The sequence below is a fragment of the Hipposideros armiger genome, unplaced genomic scaffold (assembly GCF_001890085.2).
Source record: "Hipposideros armiger isolate ML-2016 unplaced genomic scaffold, ASM189008v1 scaffold_324, whole genome shotgun sequence".
Classification (NCBI taxonomy): domain Eukaryota; kingdom Metazoa; phylum Chordata; class Mammalia; order Chiroptera; family Hipposideridae; genus Hipposideros; species Hipposideros armiger.
This window is the reverse complement of record NW_017731674.1, coordinates 47,896-69,984: the sequence shown is the minus strand read 5'-3', so window position 1 is coordinate 69,984 and position 22,089 is coordinate 47,896. Positions and strand designations below refer to the sequence as shown.

General features: G+C 53.5%; 2 protein-coding genes across 2 annotated transcripts in view; both read right to left on the bottom strand.

Moving 5' to 3' along the window:
* Window positions 1–7,991, bottom strand: part of LMX1A (LIM homeobox transcription factor 1 alpha) — a 118,300-nt gene extending 110,309 nt beyond the window's left edge. Inside the window, exons 1-2 of the mRNA XM_019660654.1 lie at window positions 7,738–7,991; window positions 5,345–5,531 (exon numbers count right to left, since the gene is read on the bottom strand). Coding sequence (XP_019516199.1) covers window positions 5,345–5,531; window positions 7,738–7,813 — 263 coding nt within the window. The 5' untranslated portion in view covers window positions 7,814–7,991. The remainder of the gene's footprint in view (window positions 1–5,344; window positions 5,532–7,737) is intronic.
* A 409-nt stretch (window positions 7,992–8,400) lies between these two features.
* The window catches only part of LOC109392300 (retinoic acid receptor RXR-gamma-like), a 56,683-nt gene continuing 42,994 nt past the window's right edge, over window positions 8,401–22,089 (bottom strand). Inside the window, exon 7 of the mRNA XM_019660650.1 lies at window positions 8,401–8,994. Within this exon, the coding sequence (XP_019516195.1) occupies window positions 8,401–8,994 (594 nt within the window). The remainder of the gene's footprint in view (window positions 8,995–22,089) is intronic.

Here is a 22,089-nt window from a genome sequence, read left to right as displayed (position 1 = left end):
AGTTTTTGTAGTTAAGGCAGAAATTGCTTTTGAGTCTGGGTGGGCATGATTGCTCTGTGCCCCATAGTTCACTTCCCTGCGTTATGCAACTGTGTTTAATAATCAAATTAGTGTGACTCCAAATTGGTTATTTGATATAATTCAACAATGACATTTTGCATATGCATCTACTCTAAGAAGCTTTAATGAGTACTCTAAATCCTTGTCCATTTTCTCACTTCTAAACACTAGGAGGCTCACCCCCACAAAAAAAATTTCTTTGACCATGAAAAATAATTAGTTGATCATTTAATAAATGGAATTGTTCTCATTAGCGATACCGTACCTGCTCATTACCTCCAAAAATGTTCCAAAATTAAGAAACAACAATAAAGAGACCCCTCTAAAATTAGTCAACAGGATTTTGGTTAATACGAAAGTCATAAATAAGAAAAATGAAATGAAAAAGCAAGTCAAACAAGAAGCTATCACTGAACTCTGAAGAGCAAAAGCAGCCCCTTGGCCAGGTGGGTGACAAAAGCCCCCAAACTCTACAGTCTGCGAAATCAAACTGGATAAATAACTTTTCCTAGTGTGCACCATTTATGGGAGAATCGAGACTCCCACAGGCCTCCTCTGAAAAGCAACGTTCATCCCTGAGTCCCAGCACACTATTCATATCTCCTCCTGCTATCTGATTTTATTTCAGAATTTTAAGTCTTAGACGCCAAGAAAGTTCTGCCCGGGGAACAATATATATATATAAAAGGAAACACCTCTGAGCAAGGACTGTTTCCAATCACCTTCTAAATAAAAAAAGAGATAAGTCGGGCTGCATGGACACCCCACAGCCCGTGGAGGGTGGGTGTTCCAGCAAAGCCCCCCAGCCATTTAACGCAGACATCAACTGGTTATCTAGCTGAGTCTGATTTTTATATTCCTTAGATTTTATTGTGCCAGGAGCGGGGCCAACAAAAGATAAAGTGAAGCAAAAATGGAACAATTACGTTTGTAATTTCATCTGTGGGCTTCTTTTATGAGTAACCGCGTGCCCAATTTTGATCTCCAAGTCGTGTTACAGTAATAAAACCAAACTAACTCCCCTCCTGACGCCCACACACACACCCTACGCTACCTTGATAAAATGCAAACTTGGTTCATTACCGCCCTAATAGAGTCATTACCTCCGCCATGCTCTCCCAGGGGCTGCCAATCAGCAGGTCCAAAAAAAGATACAACGGGAGAAAGCGCCAAGAGTGATATGCCCTTTGGCCCACTTCAGTCCCTTTCGTCACAGAATTGGTCTGCTCCAAAAGCAAGGGGAGGAGACACAGACAGGAGAGCTTTCCCAAGGCCTGAGATTCGCTGACATGCGTGGAGTTATGATGTTGGGAGAGCAGCCGTGATGACAGACCACCCCACACTGCTCCTAGGATGTCCAGAGCAATCTAAGGGATAATCATCAACCTCCTGTGTGAGGGGAGAGGGCCCTGCCTGACGCACCACGCCGCAGTTAACAATATCGACTTGAGTTAACTGTGGGATCCCTTCCAGAAGGCTTCATTATCTATAGTATAACCACATTCCTCTTGTATTCAGCAGCCTCTTGTGTCTCGAACTCAAGTCCAATTCCAATTCTTGTTTGGAGCAAATTTAGGGAAAACGCCAAACTAACCAGATCACAGAGGACTTAATAGGGAACAACAGCTATATAACCCCAAGTCCCCTAGGCTGGGAAATATTTTGGGTGTCTGCTAACTTTCGGGAACGTGCAGGACAGTTGCGTCCAGTTTTTTAAACACGCACACACACCCACAGCACCCTGGTGTGCGCCTTCCATCGGCTGTAAACGTGTCATCCCACCTAACTAGTCATATTTCTTGGATGACATGTCACGAACAATAAAGGTCACCTCCAGTTCTTAATGTCTCGACATTCACAAATCAGTTTTCTCCACTCCAGCCTTAAACGCGTATTTGTTTTGGATGATCAGAAGATAAATGTTTCCTAAGGGCGTCATAGTGTATGAGACAAATATTTAACAAAACATCCTGAGGGCTTCAAATGAATGCCGTGGGCCTAAGATGCCACTGTCAATTCCATTTTTTTTAATTAGACAAATTCAGTGCTTGACATCGAGAAGGTGTAACAGCTAGTTTGTAGAGTAGAATTTTCACTTTTTAACTGGCTGCCTGACGCCATGAATAGGCAGCTAATAATTCAAATGCAAGCCTGCCCCCAAACCAGCAATGCACATACAAATGACTAAAATAAATATGATAAACTCTCCTTGTCGATATGACGTTTATGACCTTCACCGAAGACTGCACATAAGCTATGTGGTTTTTTCATTTTCATGTGCACAAAGAGCATTTGAATTTCATGCATTTTGGACACCAGGGCATTTCCTGAGGTTCATTTTTTATTAAGTATTCCACACTCTACTATCGTCATTGTCCTGCCACTTGAACTTCTGTGGCATTTTCCTCTCCATTTGCCTTGGCAGGGCCTCGAATTAAAAAAAAAAAAATCCAACAAAAACAGCCAAATAATTTTTACAAATGTGCTTGTTAAAGAGTCAAGAGCTCTGCATGACTGTTTCACGACTATTATCTAGAATTGGATGGTGTCCCTCGAGAGGATAAAGCCTGGTCATTCCGGACAGCTTCTATCCAGGACCTTGTCCTACACTCTCAGTAGAGGAGGCTTTTAAGAAATACTTGAAAGTTAGGAGAAGGTCAGTGCAAAAAGCCTGGGCTCTACGTCCCCTGAGGGCAGGCTGAGACTTCTCCTCACTCACCTCTGCCCACCCAGCCAGTGACCTGCACTTAGAAGCAGCTTGAGAAAAGCTTGCCCAGAAGGGAGTTTGTCTTGAGCGTAAGTTTAACACAGAGAAACAAACAAACCTCTCTTTTCTTTCCTCCAGCAATACCCGTGCCAACTAATACCATTAAGATGATCGAATATATTGAAACCCTGTTTTGTTGGAAGAAGAATGGGGTTGGGATCCAGGATAGAAAAGAGAGGGGGAAAAAAGGAATAAAATTAATCTAAAAAAACCAACAACGGAAAGGGTGGGCACAGACGAAGGCTGATACTGTGCCACAAGCTAAGAATTCAAGCAACTCCTTTTGGATGTCCGTGTTTCCAAAAGATATGTTGAAATTAAAATGAAAACCTTCACTGTCACATCCCCACCTCTCTGAGAAATGTGCTCACGCTCGTCTGTAAAATCGTCCTGGTTCTGGCCAACAGCTGGCAAGTTGATCCCTGCAATTTTCCCTCTGCAGAAATAGCTTTGTGAGGGGAAAAGTGACTCTAATCAGCCCAAAGCGCCAAACGTGGAGGGGCTAAACTGGAAGGGACATTGTGTTAAGGACCTCATGACAACTGTTTCTTCTCCTCCTGAAGACAGCCTGACTTCCTGAAAGAAGATGTGAATGGTCAGACAGCTGTGTTGACCCTTAAGCCTTCTTTGAGTCGTGATTTTTTTTTTAACAAACAGAATAGAAATTCAGAACCTAAATCTTTTCCTACGCTACTATAGTTTTGAGTTCACTCGTGTTGTGCCTGGACAATGTGAACATTTCAGTAATCTATAATCAGAAAGGTAAAGATTGGATCTACACAATCCTAAAACCTTCAGAGGGAAAGCAAGCAATCCACCCAAAGCTTTATCCAAAGGTGAGACTTGCAGTTGTGTGGGCAAAAATCTACCGAATTACCTAAAAATTGCAACTTTCATTCAGACACTGACACTAGAGCAATAAACAGACAACCAAGAACAGATACAGGCCTATCTTTAAAAAAAAAAATCTAACCATAATTACCACTTGGGGGAAAACGGTCATGCGTTTTCACTTCTTCATATTTTTCCTGTGTTGTCCAACTCATCCAAAATCAAACATGTATTTTTACTTTGTGCTGGAAAATGTAAAGTTATCTTTTCAAAGCAAACAGAAACTGCCCAGTACCCTCCTCTCCACATGGGGGTAAACTAGAGTACATTATGGCAAAACAGCACTGAGAAGCAGAAAGAATATTTTGCGTGTGGTCACTAGGTCTCAAAGCTTTGTCAGTTTTTAGTAAACCTGACAGTCCAGGCAGAGCAGAAAAGAAGATATCTCTGTTCTTTCTCCCTGCGTTTTGTTATAGGGCGACGTCTGCACACCCCCTTTCGCTGTGTGTTTTTAATAACATGATAAAAGCGGCCTTTCGTGCACACTCACCCCCTCCCCTTGATTACCCTCGCAGAGTGCTGTCCCTTTCATTCACCAGTGACAAACGCGGAATTCTCCTGCGCGCTCCCGCGCCCGCTCAGCCCACACAGACCAGTCCTGATGCACAAAAGCAGAGGCCTCGGTCTCGGCCGCTTTTCTTTCCTTCAATACCTTGCAGGGGCTCTGCGAAGTCAGTGGCTCTGTTCATTAGCCATTTAGACCAGGAGAGCCGTTCTCTCCTTAGCTGCCTGGCGAGAGCCTGGAAATCCTTCTAGCCCGCTCCCCGGGCTCACCCAGGCTTTAGGCATTCCAGAAACCTAGACTCGGAGTAATCCACTTTCTGCAATACCTGTCGCCTAACTCTCCTCGAAACGCACCGGAACGTGGAACGTTCACGTGGACGGGGAACTGTCCCTGCGGCGTGGCAGAGACGCACGCCGAGGAGAAGGTGGGGAGGAAGCGCAGGATAGCCGCGCAGGCTTCGGAGCAGGCCCCAACTGCGGGCCTAACAGCCCTGCGCCCGAGGGTTTGGAGAAACCGGGAAGGGAGGGAGGACATGGCGAGAGAAAAGGCAAACGGAGGTGTGCACCCAGAACTCCGAGGGGCAGCAGCGTCATTTCTGAGCCCAATCTGTCGGGACCCCAGCCTACAAAGCCAAGCGGGGAAACGGGCGCGCAGGGGACCGAAGCCGTGGGATCAATACAGCCTCGCCGCTGGGCATCAGCGCGTGGGGAGGGGGGGCGCACAGACAGGTGGGTAAAGCAGGGTGGGAACCGGCGAAAAGACAGAGGCCACAGGCAGCCCGCAGGGCACCCCGGAGAAAGGGGATGGGACAAACTTGATGGGGTCGAAGCCCCCCTCCCCGCAGAGGAGCGACCTCTTGGAAAGACCTAGTCGGGGTAGAGGCCTCAGGGACCGAAAAGGAGGGGGGCCGACCACAGAGCGGAGCCCTCGCTCACGCGTCTGCGGGGCGGGCGGTGGTCACAGCGCAGTTCTCTGCCACCCAGGGAAGCGTACAGGATACGGAGAAAGGGCATCATGGGGGCGCCCCTGGAGCCTCCAAAAGCCGCTGCGGGTTGGGGAGGGCAGTCCCCGGCGCCTTGGGGCGCCTGTGTGTGGAGCGCGGGGGCGGCGCGGACACTTACTTCTCGTAGTCGTATTTGCAGTAGAGCTTCTTGTCCCGGTAGAAGCAGGTGGTCTCCAGAGGCTCTTTGCAGGAGGCGCACTGCACGCACTGCTCGTGCCAGAAGCTGTCGTTGAGCCGCAGCAGAAACCTGTCCGAGATCACCCGTTGACAGCCCTCGCAGACGGACTTGGGGCTCACGGCTCTGCCTACAGCAGCAAAAGACATTCGCTGGTGAGCCGCGCCGGTCAGGTATCCCTGCCACCCCGGCCGGACCCGCTCGTGAACATGCACACTCGTGGATGTCCCCCGCGCCCTCACCGGGGGAAGCCCCCTGCTAATCAACCCAGCCGAGATTTGGAGAGAAAAATAAAATCTAGTGGCGCTGCTAATAAACAGGGAAGGATTAAGTTCTAGCGGGGAATACAGAGGAAATCCATACGTGGCCTTTAATTATCAGCGCGACCCGACTTTGAGCGCAAACGTGCGCACATCCTGTAAAATCAAACTACAAATAAATCTGTGCTGCGGTTTTCTCACGGAATCATGAAATCACTCACTGTGCTTGTCTCTGTTGACTGGCTATTCTTAAAACTGGAGTGTGTAAAAAGAATTTGGTTTTGTCTTTTGCTAAAACGCAATTCTGGTTTCTGTTTTGTTTGGGGTTTTTTTTGTTTTTGCTTTTGGCTTTTCTTGAGGGAAAACTTTTCTCTTTTTTTCCTAAAAAGTCCCGTGCGTACAGAAAAATACCATATCACCCCAGGCAAACTCAGGACCACTCAAACCAGTGAACCCCAAACTGCTGCGGCTTGGCCAGTGTGCAAATTGCAGATGGGTTTTTCACAATTAAGAAGCATCACAATGAAGAGACGGAGAAGAAAAAAAAGAGAGAGAGAGAGAGAGAGACAAGAAGCGCGGAGACACCGCGGCGCGGCGCGGCGCGCGGGCCGGGATTCGGGGAAGCCCGCGGGGCTCAACAGCGGCGCAGGAGAGCGACACCGAACCCAAACCGACTCAACGCCAGCAGGGTGCTCCTCTCTGTACTGCCCGTTGGACTCACGTTTTGTCCCTTTAGTTTGCGGGGTGGGGTGCTTTTGGGGGGTGGAAGGACGCTTGGCAGCCTTTGTTGGCACGTCACAGCTTTTTAAAGACGGCCTTGTCCCCCGGTAACAATACCCTTGCGCGTGGTGTCCCAAAGGGCCTGACCCTTCCCCATTACCCCTGTACACTCATGTCGCTTTCCCTGGGGGACCCGGCCACCAGCTCGTGAGCGGGGCCGGTCGCCTCGGGGCAGCGGCGGGGAGGGCTTGGAAGAAGGGCTCTCGGGGTGAACGTTCTGTATTCTTTCTGCCGCGTCTCGCGGTCTGGATGTGCCCGGCGCAGCACAGGGCGACCGCGCCGCCCGCTCCAACCCGAGGTGCGCGCGCCCCGCGCCTGGGCGCTGCCATCCCGGACCCCGCGCTCCTCGGAGCTCCCCCATACCCCCCGGAGTCGGGAAGTTTGCGGAAAGGCGGCTGGAAGAGGGGAACACAGGGAGCACGATTTTGTTTTATCTGGGGAGTTGGGGTGGGGGGAACCTCTCGATATGGTTTCTCCGGCCGAACTGCCTTCTCTCTGCCTTCACTTCGCTCTAGCGGTTCCGAGTGTCGGAAAGAGGCAAGAGGCTTAAAGGACAAAACGAAAACGCCTCCGCTAAAACAATCCCAACACCCGCTCCTCAAACTTGAGAGGCACCCAGGGTGGGGCGGAGCGGGCAGCGGCCCGGCCTCGGCTCCGGAGCCCCGCGTGCGGACACTCTGTCGAGGCCGCGGGCGCGCCGCTCCTCCGCGGTCGCTGCGAGGGGGTTGGGGAACGGGGGGACCGCCGGCCGCAGCTCCGGCTCCACTTCATTCAAGTCGAGGCCAGGGCCCCGCCGCGCGGGCTAATCCCCGCGCGGCGCGGCCCACCTGCGGGGACAAGGCCCCCGGCCGGACGAAAGCCGAGACCGGGCTGAAGTCGGTGGGCGAGCGAAGTCGCCTCGAACCGGGGCGCTCCGAGCCTCGGACACTCGCCCCCACACCGCCGAGAAGAGGCGGCATTTATGAGATGTCGATCCGCTTCCTGATTAAAAAAACGGCCCCGGGCGTGTTTCATCACTTGTCACTCAGACGCCCGCGAGCAGGCTCGCCCGGCCCTCGCGACTTCGGGGAATTCGGTGCCCGGCGCGGGGTGCCGGGGGCGGCCGGTCGGTCTGGGGCGGGAAAGCCCCCAGGGACTGACGGACGGACGGACGGACGGACGGACGGACGGGAGGTGGGGAGCGCAGGCAGAGGGGCGTCAGCTTCCCTGTTTCCCACCGGGTCCCCGCGAGCCGGGCTCCGGAGCCGGGCCTGGCGGACAGCGGGCGCTCCCGGGGCGCGCGGCCTGGGCACTCACCCAGCAGCGAAGAGAAGGAGGCGGAGGTCTCGATGGCGCTTTGGAAGTTCTCCTCCATCTTCAGGCCGTCCAGCATGTTCGGGCCGGGCCGCGAGGACCTGCCGGGGAGAGGAAACCACGCTCCTGGGGTCCGTGGCCTCTGGGCCGCGGCCGCCGCGCTCCCGGGAAGGGCCGGAGGGAGTGTCCAGAGCGACCACCGAGCCGCAGGGAAGAGGCCGGAGCGGAGGGCCGCGGGGCGGAGGGGCGGCGAGCCACCGCGAGCGGCTGCGGCTGGTCTGACTTCACTCGAAGTCCACGCGTTATGTACTTAGGCCTCCGCCCCCCGACTGCGTTCCTCCCTCCCTGCCCCCCACGTCCCCACCCTGTCCCAGCCCGGGGTTCCCGTCGCGGCGCGACTGCGCCCCGCCTCCACCGCTGTGGGCTCTGGGGGCGCCTCCACCGGGACCCCGCTCCGGGGCGGGACGGGTGAAGGGCGGGTGCCCGCCTGGCGGCCGGGCCCTGGCGCGCGGGACCACGAGGGGCAGGAGCGCCGAGCAAGCGGCCGGGACTCGGCGCGCGGCGCGTCCTGCCTCCGCCGGCCGGGCCGGGAACGTCTGCGGGAGCGGAGGAGTCGCCTCGGGGCGGAGCCGCGCCGGCCCTGTGCACTCCTGGCTGCGTTTCAAATCAACTTTCAGAAACGCGCCCGCCCGAGCCGGAGCCCGGCGCCCGCAGCCTCCGCGACCTGACGCGCGAGCTCGCCCCGCGGCCGGAGCCGGACGCAGCCGCGGCCCGGGAGGCGGGGGCCCTCGAGGCTGCGGGAAGCGGCCGCCCGGCTCCTCGGCGCGCGGGCCGGGCCGGGACGTGGCCGCCGGCGCCGGCCTTCTCGGGACGCCCTGCCCGGCGGGTCGCTCCTCTCGGGGAAGGAACGGCCGCTGCTGCTCCGAGGCGGGGCGGGAGGGCGGCGGCCCACGGTCCTGGGTGCGAGTCGGACCCCGGCAGCCGGGGCGGATCTGGCCGCGCCGCCCGGGCCGCGGCTGCGTGCGCGGCGGAGGGAGGGGTGCGGAGCGCGGGGAGCCGAGGGGCCGCCGCGCTCCCGTTCCGAGCCGGCTGCGCGGCCGCCGCCCGGCGCGCCCCTCGTCCGCCGCGACCTCCCGGGCGCGCCAAGTTTCCTCTCTCCACGTGCAGCCGCCACCTCAGGGCGCGCGGCCCTTCGCGGGGCTCCCCGCGCCGCTGGGACCGCAGCGCCCGCACGCCGGTGCCCCGGCCACTCCCCAACCTCTGCCAGTGAGAAAGCGCGCAGCCCTCACCCGGGCCGCAGGGCGCCCCCAGAAGCTACTGGCCGCGTGTGGTTGTGGCCCCTGTAGCCCCGAACTCCTCAAACCCCGTCTTCGTCCCCCACAGGCTCCCCACTCGAGTTCCCAAGTTGGGCTCGGGACCCGTTCACCGTTTCAGATCGAAACCCGCTCACCGATGGGGTGTGCAGATGCCACAGGGACCCCCGCGGAAGCTTGAATCGGGCTCCTGGCGGAGACCAGGTGGGACCTGACCCCAGACGAGGAAACGACAGTGGCATGGAGCAGGAAGTCAGCTAAGGGGACATTCTTACGGACCAAGTGTCTGGGTGGAAATCAGCTCACTGCACCCCTAACCTTAGCTTGCAGTGGTAGACCTTTAGCCCCTCCAGGAGCGGAACAGGGTCTTAAACCCCCCCCCCCCCCCGTGTATCCAGGAGGCCAGCACAGTGCCTGGCCCCAAGTGGACACCAATAAATCACAGGGCTGGCTAACATTTATCAAACATTCACTTTGTGCCCCGCTGGGCTCCACAGTTAACGCATTTAATCTTAACAACAACCCCATGAGGTGGAGACAGTCATCATCCAGCTCTTACAGGTGAGGAAAGCAGGGCTCAGAGTGCACACCTGAATACCCCCAGGAAGGACCAGTTCCCTGGGATTCTAGGGGCCTCTCAGCTCCTGGACTGAAGGCGACTGAATTCGTCGCCAGGCATTTAGGCAAAGTGAACCCGAGCAGGTGAGAATCCACATAGCAAGTGTGTCTTATTACCTTCTCCAAGGGCCAAACCAGGTCCTTATTAAAAAAAAAAAATGGTGCTGCCAGCACTTGCTCCAACGTGCTCAGGCACGGTGCCCGCCCTCACCACTGTGAGTGCGCTCAGGCCACAGGCACAGGCAAAACATTACATATGACTTCAGAAAAACCAGGAAAAAGGGCAAAGAGTTTAATACTGTACATTTGAGGGCTGCTTTATACTTTTCAGGGTCCCTTCACATACATAATTTTGCTTGATCTTTATAACAAACCTGGGAGGTAGGCAGATCAAACAGCTTTAGCCCTTATTTCAGATGACTCTTTGGGGCTTAGCAGGGCTGGGGATTTCTCTGATGTTGCCCAAATGTCTAGTGGCATGTCCCCTGACTCCTGTCCTTTGTGCTTTCTGCCACCCCCAGAAAGAGTAGGGTGTGAAGAAAAAAAAAATGAACTACAAGTACTCTTAAGACACTATCTAAAATAGAAGTTAGGCAAGAAAAACAAAAACGGAGTAGGGCACATACTATCATAAGGAAACATTTTAAATGCTCAGCAGAGTTTGGGTTTCACTAAAGGCCTTGAATTTATGAAATCTGTTTAACCAGTGGTTGAATATTCCTTTTAGAGAATATCCTGAAAGTGGGTAGATGCTCATCTGACCTGGGAGCCAAATTTTTCAAATAGCTCTTGCATCTGGAAGGCAGCCTGAGTAGTGGCCACACAAGTGTTTGGAGGGAATGTCTTTCCCCGGCTGGCCCTTGGACACCTTCAGGAAGGGGACAGTGAGTGATAATCACATTATAAGCCCTGGGGCCCTTGTGCAAAGCCAGGCACACATATGTGATGAGTAAGTACCATTTGCTTAACTGATGGGTGAGTGATGTGCTCACTATAGCGAGGGGACTGCAGTAAAGGTGAAAACTCAGTGGGTCGGAATCAAAGGACCTCAGTTCCATTTCCAGCTCTGCCACTGAGTCAGCTGGGCCATCAGTTCACCTGGGCAACAGTACTTTGTCTCTGAAATGAAGGGTCTGTAACATATGAAACATATGGTCTATAAGACCCTCACAGTCTAAAGTTTGTGGACAGGGGTTTGGGCAGTAGAACCAATGGGTCCTTACCGTGTGCTTTGCAGAATGCGATTGGCTGATGTGTCTAAGTGATGTGCCTAGGCCAATGAAGAGACACCTGTTTATTCAGAGCTTTTATGATCTATCTGACCTCTCCCAGGGAACTGGGGCTGCTGAGTGCCACTGCTGCCCCCGTGTCACTTCACGTCAGCTGTAGCCAACCCTGTGACACGGATGGGTTGGCAGGCATCATTCCATCTGCAAAAATTTCTCCTGCTCATGCCTCGTGGGTTTCCATTGCAAACCCAAACACGGTTATTTTACCTTTTTAATGAAAAGAAGATGCCACAGAGCCTCTGTCCAGAAGCCCTTTAGGAAAACTAAGCTGCACTCTCCCTTTTATCAGAAAGAAGCCCTTTCCTGAGAATTTGTGGAAGTGAGATTAATAGGCAACAGAAGAAACCCCCAAAATGACAGACTTTTTAGAGTTAGCAGTGATCTTAAAGCTCATCTGGTCCAACTATTTAGTTGCTAGTCGGTCAAGATTCGTTTTCCTGAATTTTGGTCCAGTGATTTTGGTCCACCTCTGGTCCACTGATTCCTAAGGGCTGGTCGCTCAGTGGCAATTCCTCCTTTCAAGGCCTGTCCGATGCGGGCTGGCCTGCCCTCTCCGTCCTGTTCACCTTCCCCTGAAGCTGCCCCGGTTTTTCTCATCTCTCATACATTTTGGCTGCAACTTTCCAGTGACGGCCTCCCCCCCACCATCAACATGGCCTGCTTTTCTGTTACCATTTTCAGCAGCTGCTGTTGACTCCTACTGGATGTGTCACTAACAAAACCTCTTTGGTGCTTTTTCGCACGGGTTGCTGTAAGCCGCGGCTTCCCCAAATTGCAATTGTACGTTTGGCATTTGGCCCCCACATGTGGATACTTCTATTTATCCCTGCTAAGGGATCAGCAGCTGTTCCAAACATAGGGAATCTCAGAACTACAAGCAGACTCCAAGCAACCCAGGAACTATGTCTCAAGCCTGGTGCTTCACTTCGAGGAGAAAATGTGGGGACCCTGCCAGGCCTGGGAGCCGCCATCACTGGAGGAAGACAGGGCCAGCGAAGGGGGAGGCACTGTGGGGTCCCAAGAGGGTGTCAGGGACCTTGTAACCTGGAGGTACCTCTTCATGTGGGGGGTGCCCTGGTCCTTTTCAGCTCCCTCCAGTTATCCGTCTTCAGTCCAGCAGCAACCACGGAAGATGGGGCGAAAGGTGCAGACCAGCCATGGAGCCAACGCTTTCTGTGGCAGAAAACACAGAAGAAACACGATGAGGCTCCTGAGGCTTTGTGGCTGAGATTTGGGGAGCGGCGTGGGGATGGAAGAGTCAGAGACGGATGCTCGGTGGGAGGGAGGCAGCGAGGGCGGGGGAAGGACATCCTGCTACAGAGTGGAGATGACAGGAACATGTTTTTTTACTTTCCTTTTCTTGCTCTCATTTCTGTGTTTTATTAAGGGAAACACAAAGGGAAAATTGTGTTATTTGTTAAAAAATGTCAAAGTGCATTTCAAGCGAGAGGAAAAAAAGCAGACGCACTGCTGCCTAGACAGAGAAGGCCGTCCTCTAACGGGGCGGCCAGAGGCTAGGGTTGTGGGGGACATACTGGAACCACAGGCTCTCCTGACCTCTGGGTTCTCCTCCCAGGAAGCCCTGGTCCTACCTGGGCATTCAGGTCTCTCAAGGGGCTCTGCGCTTTCTGGGGTGAAAGGGGGCATCCCTAACCAGCTGCCGGAAGAGGAACGAAATCATGGATCGTGCCCTGGGCACGGCCACGCTCTCTCACCAACTGGGCAAGGACGGCCCTGGCACAGAGGACGCTGGTCCAGGCTAACACAGGCACCGTCTTAAAGCTCATGTCCTTTGGGTGTTGCCACAGAGCCACCTACGTGCCCACTGAGCTCCCTGCTGGACTGTGAGCGCCTGCAGAAAAGGGTCCACGTGAGAGTCACCTGTGCCTCTCCTGTACCCGGCACAGCTTTACGCACCAGAGACCCAGGTATACTTGATGACTAAGTGGAGAGTACCCCACAGCATCACAGGTACGCTGGGAAGAGAGGGGTCCGAGTTCACATCCCACAGCGACGTTTGTCAACTGCCTAAGTGTGAGTCACCAACCTCTGTATGTCCCACTTTCCTGTGCAAGGGAAGGAAGAACATCCCTTAGGAGTTATCAGAGATGACGGATGTGAAACATCTAATAATCTCTCTGGTTAACTTAATGTCCAAACATCCCTCAGGTCCCTCTCTCATCTCCCCAAGGTGACTGGATACACTTTCTGAAGGAAATTTGTCTTGGCTGGGAGGGTGGCACTGCAGGAGGGTCAGAGGAGGGGTCCCGGGTCACACAGGCCTGGGGCTGCTTGTGGACTCTGCCACTTGAGGGACTTGGGAACTTCCTTAATCTCTCCCAGCCTGTTTCCCCCATTGAATAAACTGAAGGAATAACTGGGGTGTTTCTGTGCACGTTAAATGAAATAATGCATACAAAATATCCGGCACGGTGATCGGCACATAGTGAGATTCAATGAATTTTAGGTGCCGTCGCCATCATCATCATCATCATCATCATCAGACAAGCCCCTTAGGACCATGTTTTATTTCCATTTGTGGCCCCAGTCCCTAGCACTTAGGTGTAGGCATCCAGAAAATGTGATTTGAATTAAACTGAACTGAACTGGACCAAAGTCCATCTTGGCACTGAGTGAGGTTTGGGTGGTGTCTGGCTCTGGGTTCCCGCCACAAGCTGAAAAGGTATTTCTTTTGGAGCAATCCCACGTGCTCTGTCACAGGCCCCGGGTTGCAGCCTCCCCGTGTGAGCGTCTCACCCCCGGGCTCCCACCAGCCCTGTGTTTGACATCTGCCTGTGACAATTCACACGAAACTCCAGGAAGCTGGAAATAACAAGGAGCGCGATGTGTGAGGAGGTGAAGCCTCTCTCCATCCTGGGCCTGAGGCACTGACTCGCGCCCAGCACACCTGAATGGCACGCAGTGAATGTGTAGGCAGGTTAGGAGGAGGTGCCTGGACACGAGGCCCAGGGGAACAGCTGGGGACCTGGCTAAGACCTTCGCAGTACTGGGGTGTCAGTGCTGGGGCGCAGCAGCTCTGAACAAGCCTCTCCGGGGGCCACACCCAGCAGGGAGGCAGCTTCATACTGAGCAGGTGCCGAGGCCATCTCCGCCAACCCATTGGCAAGACCGCAGCTACTCACATGTACCTCCGGGAAGTATCTGCCTCTCCACCCACCAAGGACATTAAACCCAAGTGGTCTCTGAGACACTGAGGACACCACACACCCTTGAACCTAGGTACCCCCTCACGTCTCCCAATAAGCATACACCATACCCTGTCTATTTGGTCGTGCATTTATTTACACACTACATCCCACCTACTTTCTAAAAAGGATTTGAGATGACATAAACATACTATCAACATTGAAATGGATTTTTTTAAATTAAAATTATATACTGGGCACAGAAAAGTAAATCACCTTCCAAAATAGCTCAGGGCTACTATTTTAGTTGTGACAGACTGTGAAATGTCACTGAGTTTTCAGGGTGAAACAGAGAAAGGAAAGCCCTACAAAGTTGCTGGGCTTAGTAACTACTAAGTTACTGTGTAACAGTTATATTTATATAACCATCTAGTTGGCCTCAGAAGAGAGTCTACAGCGGAAGAACATGGATACAGAACTCATGACAATAGAAATCAAATCTGTGACCTCTTTATCAGTGGTGGGACTTCTTTACTTTTCTATATTGACTGTATCTTCTGGGGAAAAAAATTTTTAGTTAACACAAAACCCAATGTAGATACAACAAACTAATAAAATGGAACTACAAAGCCAGGAACAGAGAAAACAGCTAACACAGATATGCTACTGTAAGAATTAAGGGTGGTCTCTCGAGGGCAGGAGTTATGTCTAGTCTCACTCACCACCCTTTGATCTCACACAGTTCTGGGTTCATACTGGCACCTGTTACATGCAAGTGTTAGGAGGAGCAAACAAATACTGTAACTGAGAGTCAAATTTGCCTTAGAGCTTCCTGGTAGCTAGAGCAAAAAGGGAAACAGTCACTCTGCAGATATTTCTGCACCAGTATTAGAGCTGCGATTGTGGATTTGTTTAAGTAAACAAAAAAGGAAGTGTATCCTGAACCTTACAGCTCTGGATTCCGGTGCCCACGTGCGTCAACAGGGAACCTTTCCACCCTAACCCTCAGCACAGCGTCTTACACAAAAATGGAGGTCTTCAGCTTGAATACATTAACGATATCATTAAAAAGAAGGATTCTTTGATGCATATAAGAGCTAATCATTTCCACCTTTCTTATCCCATAAAAAATTTTATCTACAACTCTTTAGGAACCTGGAAGAATAAGGGAAAATATTGTCAGGAGGTTACTGACAGGGAAGGAAGGCAGCCCAGGCAGAGGGCAGCGTGAACGCGCAAAGGGCCAAGCCCAGGAGAGCTCTGAAGCCAGGAGTTTGCTCACTGGGCCTTAGAGTGTATTGCTCTGCAGCAATAGACAGCCTTGGACACTTGGGGACAGGAGGGGGGGGGGCTGAGGAGAGGGGCGTAAAGCAAGCAGGAGTGTGGTCTAAGATGACTCTATCCAGTAGCAGCGGTGTGGCTGGCAATTCTAAGGGAAGGGAAGGCGGGCGGGGCAGATAAACTTCATGACTCTAGTTTACATGACAAATCTGGGGCCTGGCGCAGGGCAGGGACCGCAGCAACGAAACCACAGGGCTGGAAAGTAAAGGACACCTCAGAAGCGAGTCAGAGTTGCTCAGCGCCTGCTGGTTGTGAGGCGAGGAGAGAGGAAGGAAAAAGGGGCCCGGGCCCGGTGGGACCGTAACAGAAGCCAGCAGAGCCGCGGGATGGGGTGCACCGAGAAGTTCGGTGGCTTTTCCAAAGGTTTTCACATTCATTATCTCATTGATTTCATATGCAAGAGAAGCAAGGTCCACCCTGAACATCAGCCTGCAAAACGCTCTGTCCTTGTGTGGAGCTGCCAAGTGTCAATGATGTCCGTCCAAGTGCCAAGTGCCTGTCCCCGGTAATGGCAGGGCAGCCACCTGCAGGCGACTTACCCATCCCAGGCAGCCCTCAGACGGACGACCAGGCCACCCCATCCTGGTTCTGCGCCAGCAGCAGCTAAGAGCCAGGTAGTGCGAGCACGCCAGCCTGCCATGCTGGCCAGAACACGGTGGGTGTGGCCCGGAGCTCAGCCAGAACCTCCCAGAACATCTGGGCAGGGTGGGGAGGGAAAGGCACGTCTGTCGGCGTGTTTCTGGCATCTCAGCTGTCTTCCCACTGGGTCGCTGGCTTTGGCCTCCCCACTGACTCACCCTCAGGCACAGGCAGTGGTCTCAGCACAGGCCGCCTCTTCTCCCCCAGCACCAGGGCCGAGCGGACTCAGCTCCTGCGACGGTGGGCCGGGTGTTATCGGAGGGCCCAGTGCGCCCCTGGCGGAGCCTCACCGATGGTCCAGGGTGGTACTCAAAGAAGAAACAATGGCTGGTCCTGAAAAGTCAGGCCTGGAGGCATTTGAGGGCTCCAATGGTCCAACCGCCCGCTTCACAGATGAGGGGCCTCGGACTGCAGTGGCCACTGCCCCACATTGTCACCGGTGAGTGACACAGAGGTTGAGTCCTCTGGTGGGCCCCCCTGTCCTGAGAAAAATCCAAATGTTTCCTCACCAACTGGCCCCACCAGCTTTTCTAGCCTCCTCTGCCTCACTCCCCCTCAACTCCATGCGCTAACACACTGTCCCACCGGTGACGGGGACGCTGCCCAGATGTTGCCCCGCACACCCAGTGTCCTCAGCCGGAGTCCTTCCCTCTGTCCTCTGCCCTATGGAACGTCTACCTCTTAAGCTGCCGGACGGGTCCTCAACACCTTCTCTGGGTCCCTTCCCAGGCCACCCAGCATTTGTCACATGATGTCACCACTCTGCCTTCCCAAGCTGCCTCCATCCCTGGAGGTGCATGTCTGTGCCTGAGGAGCTTTGTGTCCTCAAACCTGACAGAGTCAGAACCTGCTGACAGGTGGGGAGGGAAAGTGGGGTTCAAAACCACAGAATAAAAACAGAGGCAGTGGAGTCACCCTGCAGCTCCAGCCCCCAGCCCACTTCCCCCTGATCCCTAACAGCTGTCAGAGATGCCCTTGACCCTTGCACCCTTCCAGAGCTCTTCATGTACATCAAAGAAAACACAAACAGAGCCCCTTAACTACTTGGGAGGAAGCCTAAGTATTTCCTCTCTGATCCTTTACAGAAAAAGTTTGCCAATCCCTGATTTAAAGGAGCCTCTAAGACCCCAGGCAGATGTCTAGGTGACAGGTTCATCTCTTTCAGCGCTGGGTGTCTGTACCTGGTCACATCAGCCATGAGGGTCTCTGAGCAGTGTGGATGAAGAGCTCTTTTCAAAGTGACGAGGCTTTTATTCCTGTTGAAGAAAGACATCATCCCCAGTGCCGGGCACCCCGTCACCTGCAACAGAGGATCCAAGCAACCTTTCCCAGGTGGTCATTCCTGGAGGTCAAGGTGTGCAGCTGAAGTCCAGCCAACGGCAGGTCACACAACCCTCCTGCAGAACCGCGGGTTTCCACAAGAGGGCGGCAGCTCTGCCGTTTGCAGTTTCTTCCATGGCCTCCCGGCTTTGGAGAGCAGCCCCGAGAGCCCGCCGCCTTGCCAGCTCCACAGAACCTTGTCCAGGTTGATGGTCAATAGCGGGGCCATCTTACTAGGCAGGAACCCACACAGGGCTCCTGGTGCCAGGCAGCAAGTCATACATCTTGGGGGTGGGTCATCAAAGCAGCTAGTCTTGAAGCATCTGCAATTAAAAAAAAAGGAAAGAGCAAAGAAGTGCTGGCTGGGTCCCTCTCACTTCTCCTCGGCCACTCCTGCCCCCTCTGCTCTTCCAGGCAAGCACACGGTCCCAGCTTTCAAGCTGTGGTCTCTCAGCTGTACACTTGCCCTTGTGATGCTGGGCTAGGACTCAGAACCACAGTTCTGTTTTTCCAGATGACTCCATGCCAGGCTCTGCCAGGTCAGGATGGTGGGAGAAGGCATTCACCTCTTCCTGGAAGTGTGCTTCCTCGGGCTCCCTTACTTCTAGTGTTGCTCTGGGGGACCCCCCAGCAATGCTCCTGCCCCCTGAGAGCAGCAGAACCCAGGTTGCATCTCCCCCAGCCGGAGAGCTGGCTCCCTGCTGCCCACCTCAGCCACTCACACCCGCGGGCTCTGTTCCCTCCTCAGAGCTCTGGGCCCCAGGTCCATGAGGCCTCTCCTCCAACGTCCTAAGCTTTAGAAATCCCGCTTCTTCCCGTTGTCCCTGAGCCCTAGGGCTCTTATCACATTTGTGATAACCTAGTGTTCCCCTCCTGCCTTTTCAATAACCTAAGTAACAATGTTGTGTCTGGTGAACTATTCCCAAGGCTAAATTCTCACTGTTCAAGTAACTGGAGTGGCTTCTGCTTCCTAACCCGGCTCTGACTGACAGATAACTTTTCTCAGGTCTAAAACTAACATGGGATTTCACTGTGATTGTTGGATCACAGACCCCCACCTAGGGTCCACCTGGAAAATTAAGCTCACAAACGCCTACTGTGCACCTACCTGGGAAAGACACTGGGCTTGATGCCCAGTCCGGGCACCGCCACCCATCTCGGGTCTTGTCCTCCTGGGACCTCTGCCGAGCCTCGGCCCCAGCTGTCCCGCCCTTGTCCAGAAGGGCAGCTCTGTGCCCACTGTGGGTAAAGAGGATGAAGAAGGCAGGCTAGCCGGCCTTTGTCCAGCTTGCCCCCTCTCTCCATGCCCACCCAACCCTGCCATCCAGAAAAAGGAACCCATAAAAATAAACATGCCCAATGCCCCACAATGGCCTGGTGAGAGAGTCGGGCTCCCACAATTTGACATGGTGTCTGGTCCAGCAGAGAGCCCTGCCTCTCAGACTCGAGTCCCTCCAGGCAGCACCCAAAGTGGACAAGACAAAGAAGCCACCTTGGGCACACGAGAAGGGGCTTGCTCATACCCGATGAAAAAGGCCTGCAAAGGAAGAAGGGACAGAAACTATTTTCCAGTAGAAAAGAATTTAAAATAAAAGCGCCCGCCGGCAGGTCTGGACGGGTGGAGGCGAAAGAGTGGGCAGAGAAGACAGGTGGGACTCCGAGGGAGCAAGGAAGGTGGACGGCGCATGTGTCTGCTCAAAACAGAGCTGGCCTCTGCAGACGGAAACCCCGGTGCAGGCAAAGCCCTCTCTTCAGGAGCCGCGGTGGTGACACATCGCACTGGCAGAGCCTCCTCAGCTGCTGTCGCTGGGAAGCACATGCTCGTCAGATTCCTTCGCCGGAGTCCTTCTCATGAAACCTTCCCCCCTCCCTGCCCAGAACGCCACCACCCCGGACCCAGAGGCTCCGGACACTGCTGGGACCTTGAGCGCCCCCTGGTGGCAAATGGCTGCAAAGGCACGAGGGCCACCTTCCAGCCTCCGTGCCCAGGTGAGCGAGCACATAGCCGCTCGGAAGGTGGATGTTATTTTACCCAAATCTTTAGGCTGTCTTTCCACATCCCTATGGGGTTTAAACAAATCTCAGCATCCTGGCTTCCCTCTGCCCCCTGGATTTCTCTCCAGCCCTCTCCCCATGTGGCCGGCCCCCGTTCGGCCACCTCAGTACCCCTTTACATAGAAGGCTGTCTGCCTCCCACACACAAGCCTTGGCCCCTCAGACTACCAGGAGGAGCTCTTGGGTCATTGAAGAGTGACTGCACTTACAGAGGGGTGTGGTGAGGTGGGGATGGCATCTCTTCCACCTCTCAGACTTACCGGTTTCAGAGAGGACCAACCCTACAGACCAGGACACATAGACTACACTGGGGACACTGTCCCAGGCCCACTTTTCCAGCTGACCTCCAGCTGCCAGATCCCAGGACCGGAAACACTACCTGGTCAACCGCTCTCACCTCCTCTGGGGACTGCGGACCATGGCTGGGTAAACACGACCCACCCGTCACAGCCTGAGGCTTGGATTCCCGTTTCAAGAATTCAGACCATTTCCTAATGAAAAACAAGAATCCAACTTCCTGGCCTTAGTCTCTTTCCCAAGAACTTTGGGGGGATGCAAACAGGTCTCGAGCGCCTCTGAGACTTTCCTCTGTCCCCTATTCTCCCTCATCACGCTAGCTGTCGGGGCGCAGGGGGCAGGCATGTGAGGAGGCCAGACACAGTCAGGGCTGATGGGGCAGGGGTTCCTGGAGGTACTTCTCTCCCCTGCTCTGTGCCAGTGTCAGCTCACAAGGACATCTCCTGGAAACCTGAATGTAAGACAAGTGCCTTCTCTTAGGGTCCTCGTACCTCCAGAATGGCAGATATGAGGCCTCCACACCAGCCCCCTCCCCCACCTTGCCCCCCCCACACACACACACGATGACACAACTAACTCATCACAGCAGCAAGCCAAGGCACACTTCAGATTCCTGCCTTGCCACAAGCTCTAAGCCGCCACCTCCAATCAGTTGAACTTGACAAACAAGACAAAGCCTTCTTGCTGATTCTGGCCTCTTTTGGAACAAACTATAAACATAAATATGTGATTTACGGTCATCTGGCACATTCACCATCGCAAAGCTGAGTTCCCAATCTATGGCCTCGTGAATATTGAAAATCCCTCCCCCTTTGTGAAAGGTGAGCATCTCAGTTCCTCTCAACATGCACTTGAACGTGATCGCAGCTCAGGGCCTTCGCACTTGCATCCCTTCTGCCCGTCACGCTTCCCCTGGCCCTGCGTGCCTCGTGCTTCACTTCTCCAGGTCTCCGCTCCACCACGGCTTCATCAGAGAAGCAGCCCAGACCTCTGTAGATAAACAGGCTCCCTCTGCCTGCATCTCCACTCTGTGCCTGCTTACCGCAATTTTTTTCATAGCATCATCATCGCCACCAGATTTGTGGTTTGGTTATTTATGAGTTGATTTTCTGTTTCCCCTGGTCCATGATGAGGGGCCGTTGGGCTTGTCGCCGTTTCCACATTGCCTATAGTGAATCATCAACAAACACACGCTTCGTGAGTGAATAAATGTGTCCATTCATCAACATAAATCTGAAAGACAGCCGCCAGCTCTGTGCACCAAGTGGCTTGTGACAGGGGCAAGACACAGAAAGCGGACGACAACTTCGCAGTGAGGTCTCCCCAGACGGCGGTACCAGTCACTTTGAACCAAGTTCATTGTCATGATTTGATTGTAGATATAAACACTCCCATTCCCTTCTACTGATATAAACACCCCGATAGACAATACATACAAACATACAGAAACTACACCCTCGACACGTAAAATGCCTCACCAACGTAGACCACTTAGAAATCAGCCCAAAGTCCAGGCTGCTAAAGTTGTTAATGAAATGCACTTTTTTTTCTTTTATTTCAAATTCAGAGTAACTCTCTTTATTCAGCACTCAGCTATTTAATATCTCAACTCAAGTTAACTCAATTCAACTGACAAGAAAAGTCACAACCCGGAAGTAATCAAAGAGTCCTTCAAGTATCGGCAGCAATGAAAATATCCCAAAATAGCCCAAAGCAGGAAATTTGCTGAGATTCGGTGATTTTGCTAACCAAAAGAAAGTGGGACTCCTGTTGACCGCCAATATCTGTAGAAGTGAAACGGCCAGCATCCCAGTCAGGGAGAACAGGAGGGAAGAGACATGATGAGAATATCCAACAACGTTAACCACTAGTATATACTGAGCACTTTCTACACGGCAGCCCCACTCCGACCGCTTTACTTGTATGACTTACACAACCCAAATCCGGCAGGTACTGTGATTTACCCCCATTTTACAGATGAGGACACTGAGGCACAGAGAGCACAATAATGAAGGGGAAAGCCCAGAGAACAAGGGACCATAGGTGAGGCAGTTATGACTGCAGAAGTTGAAATGACAACCTAGGTTAGCAACACACTGAAAATCAAAGGCAGTGACAACGGAGGACAGAGGCGGCCAAGAGGAGCAAGGGACTGCAGCCAACGGCTACAGGGAGCTCAGAGCAGGGCACTCAGAGTGGGGAGCCCTCGGTAACTCTGCGAGTGTCCCTGTTCTGTGGGGCAGGTCAGTGCTGCCTCGCTAAGTCAGCCCCAGCCCCACCAAGCCTCCGCAGTGATTACCAAGGAGCTGGCAGATGGCCTTTGCCCTCAGGGCTTGT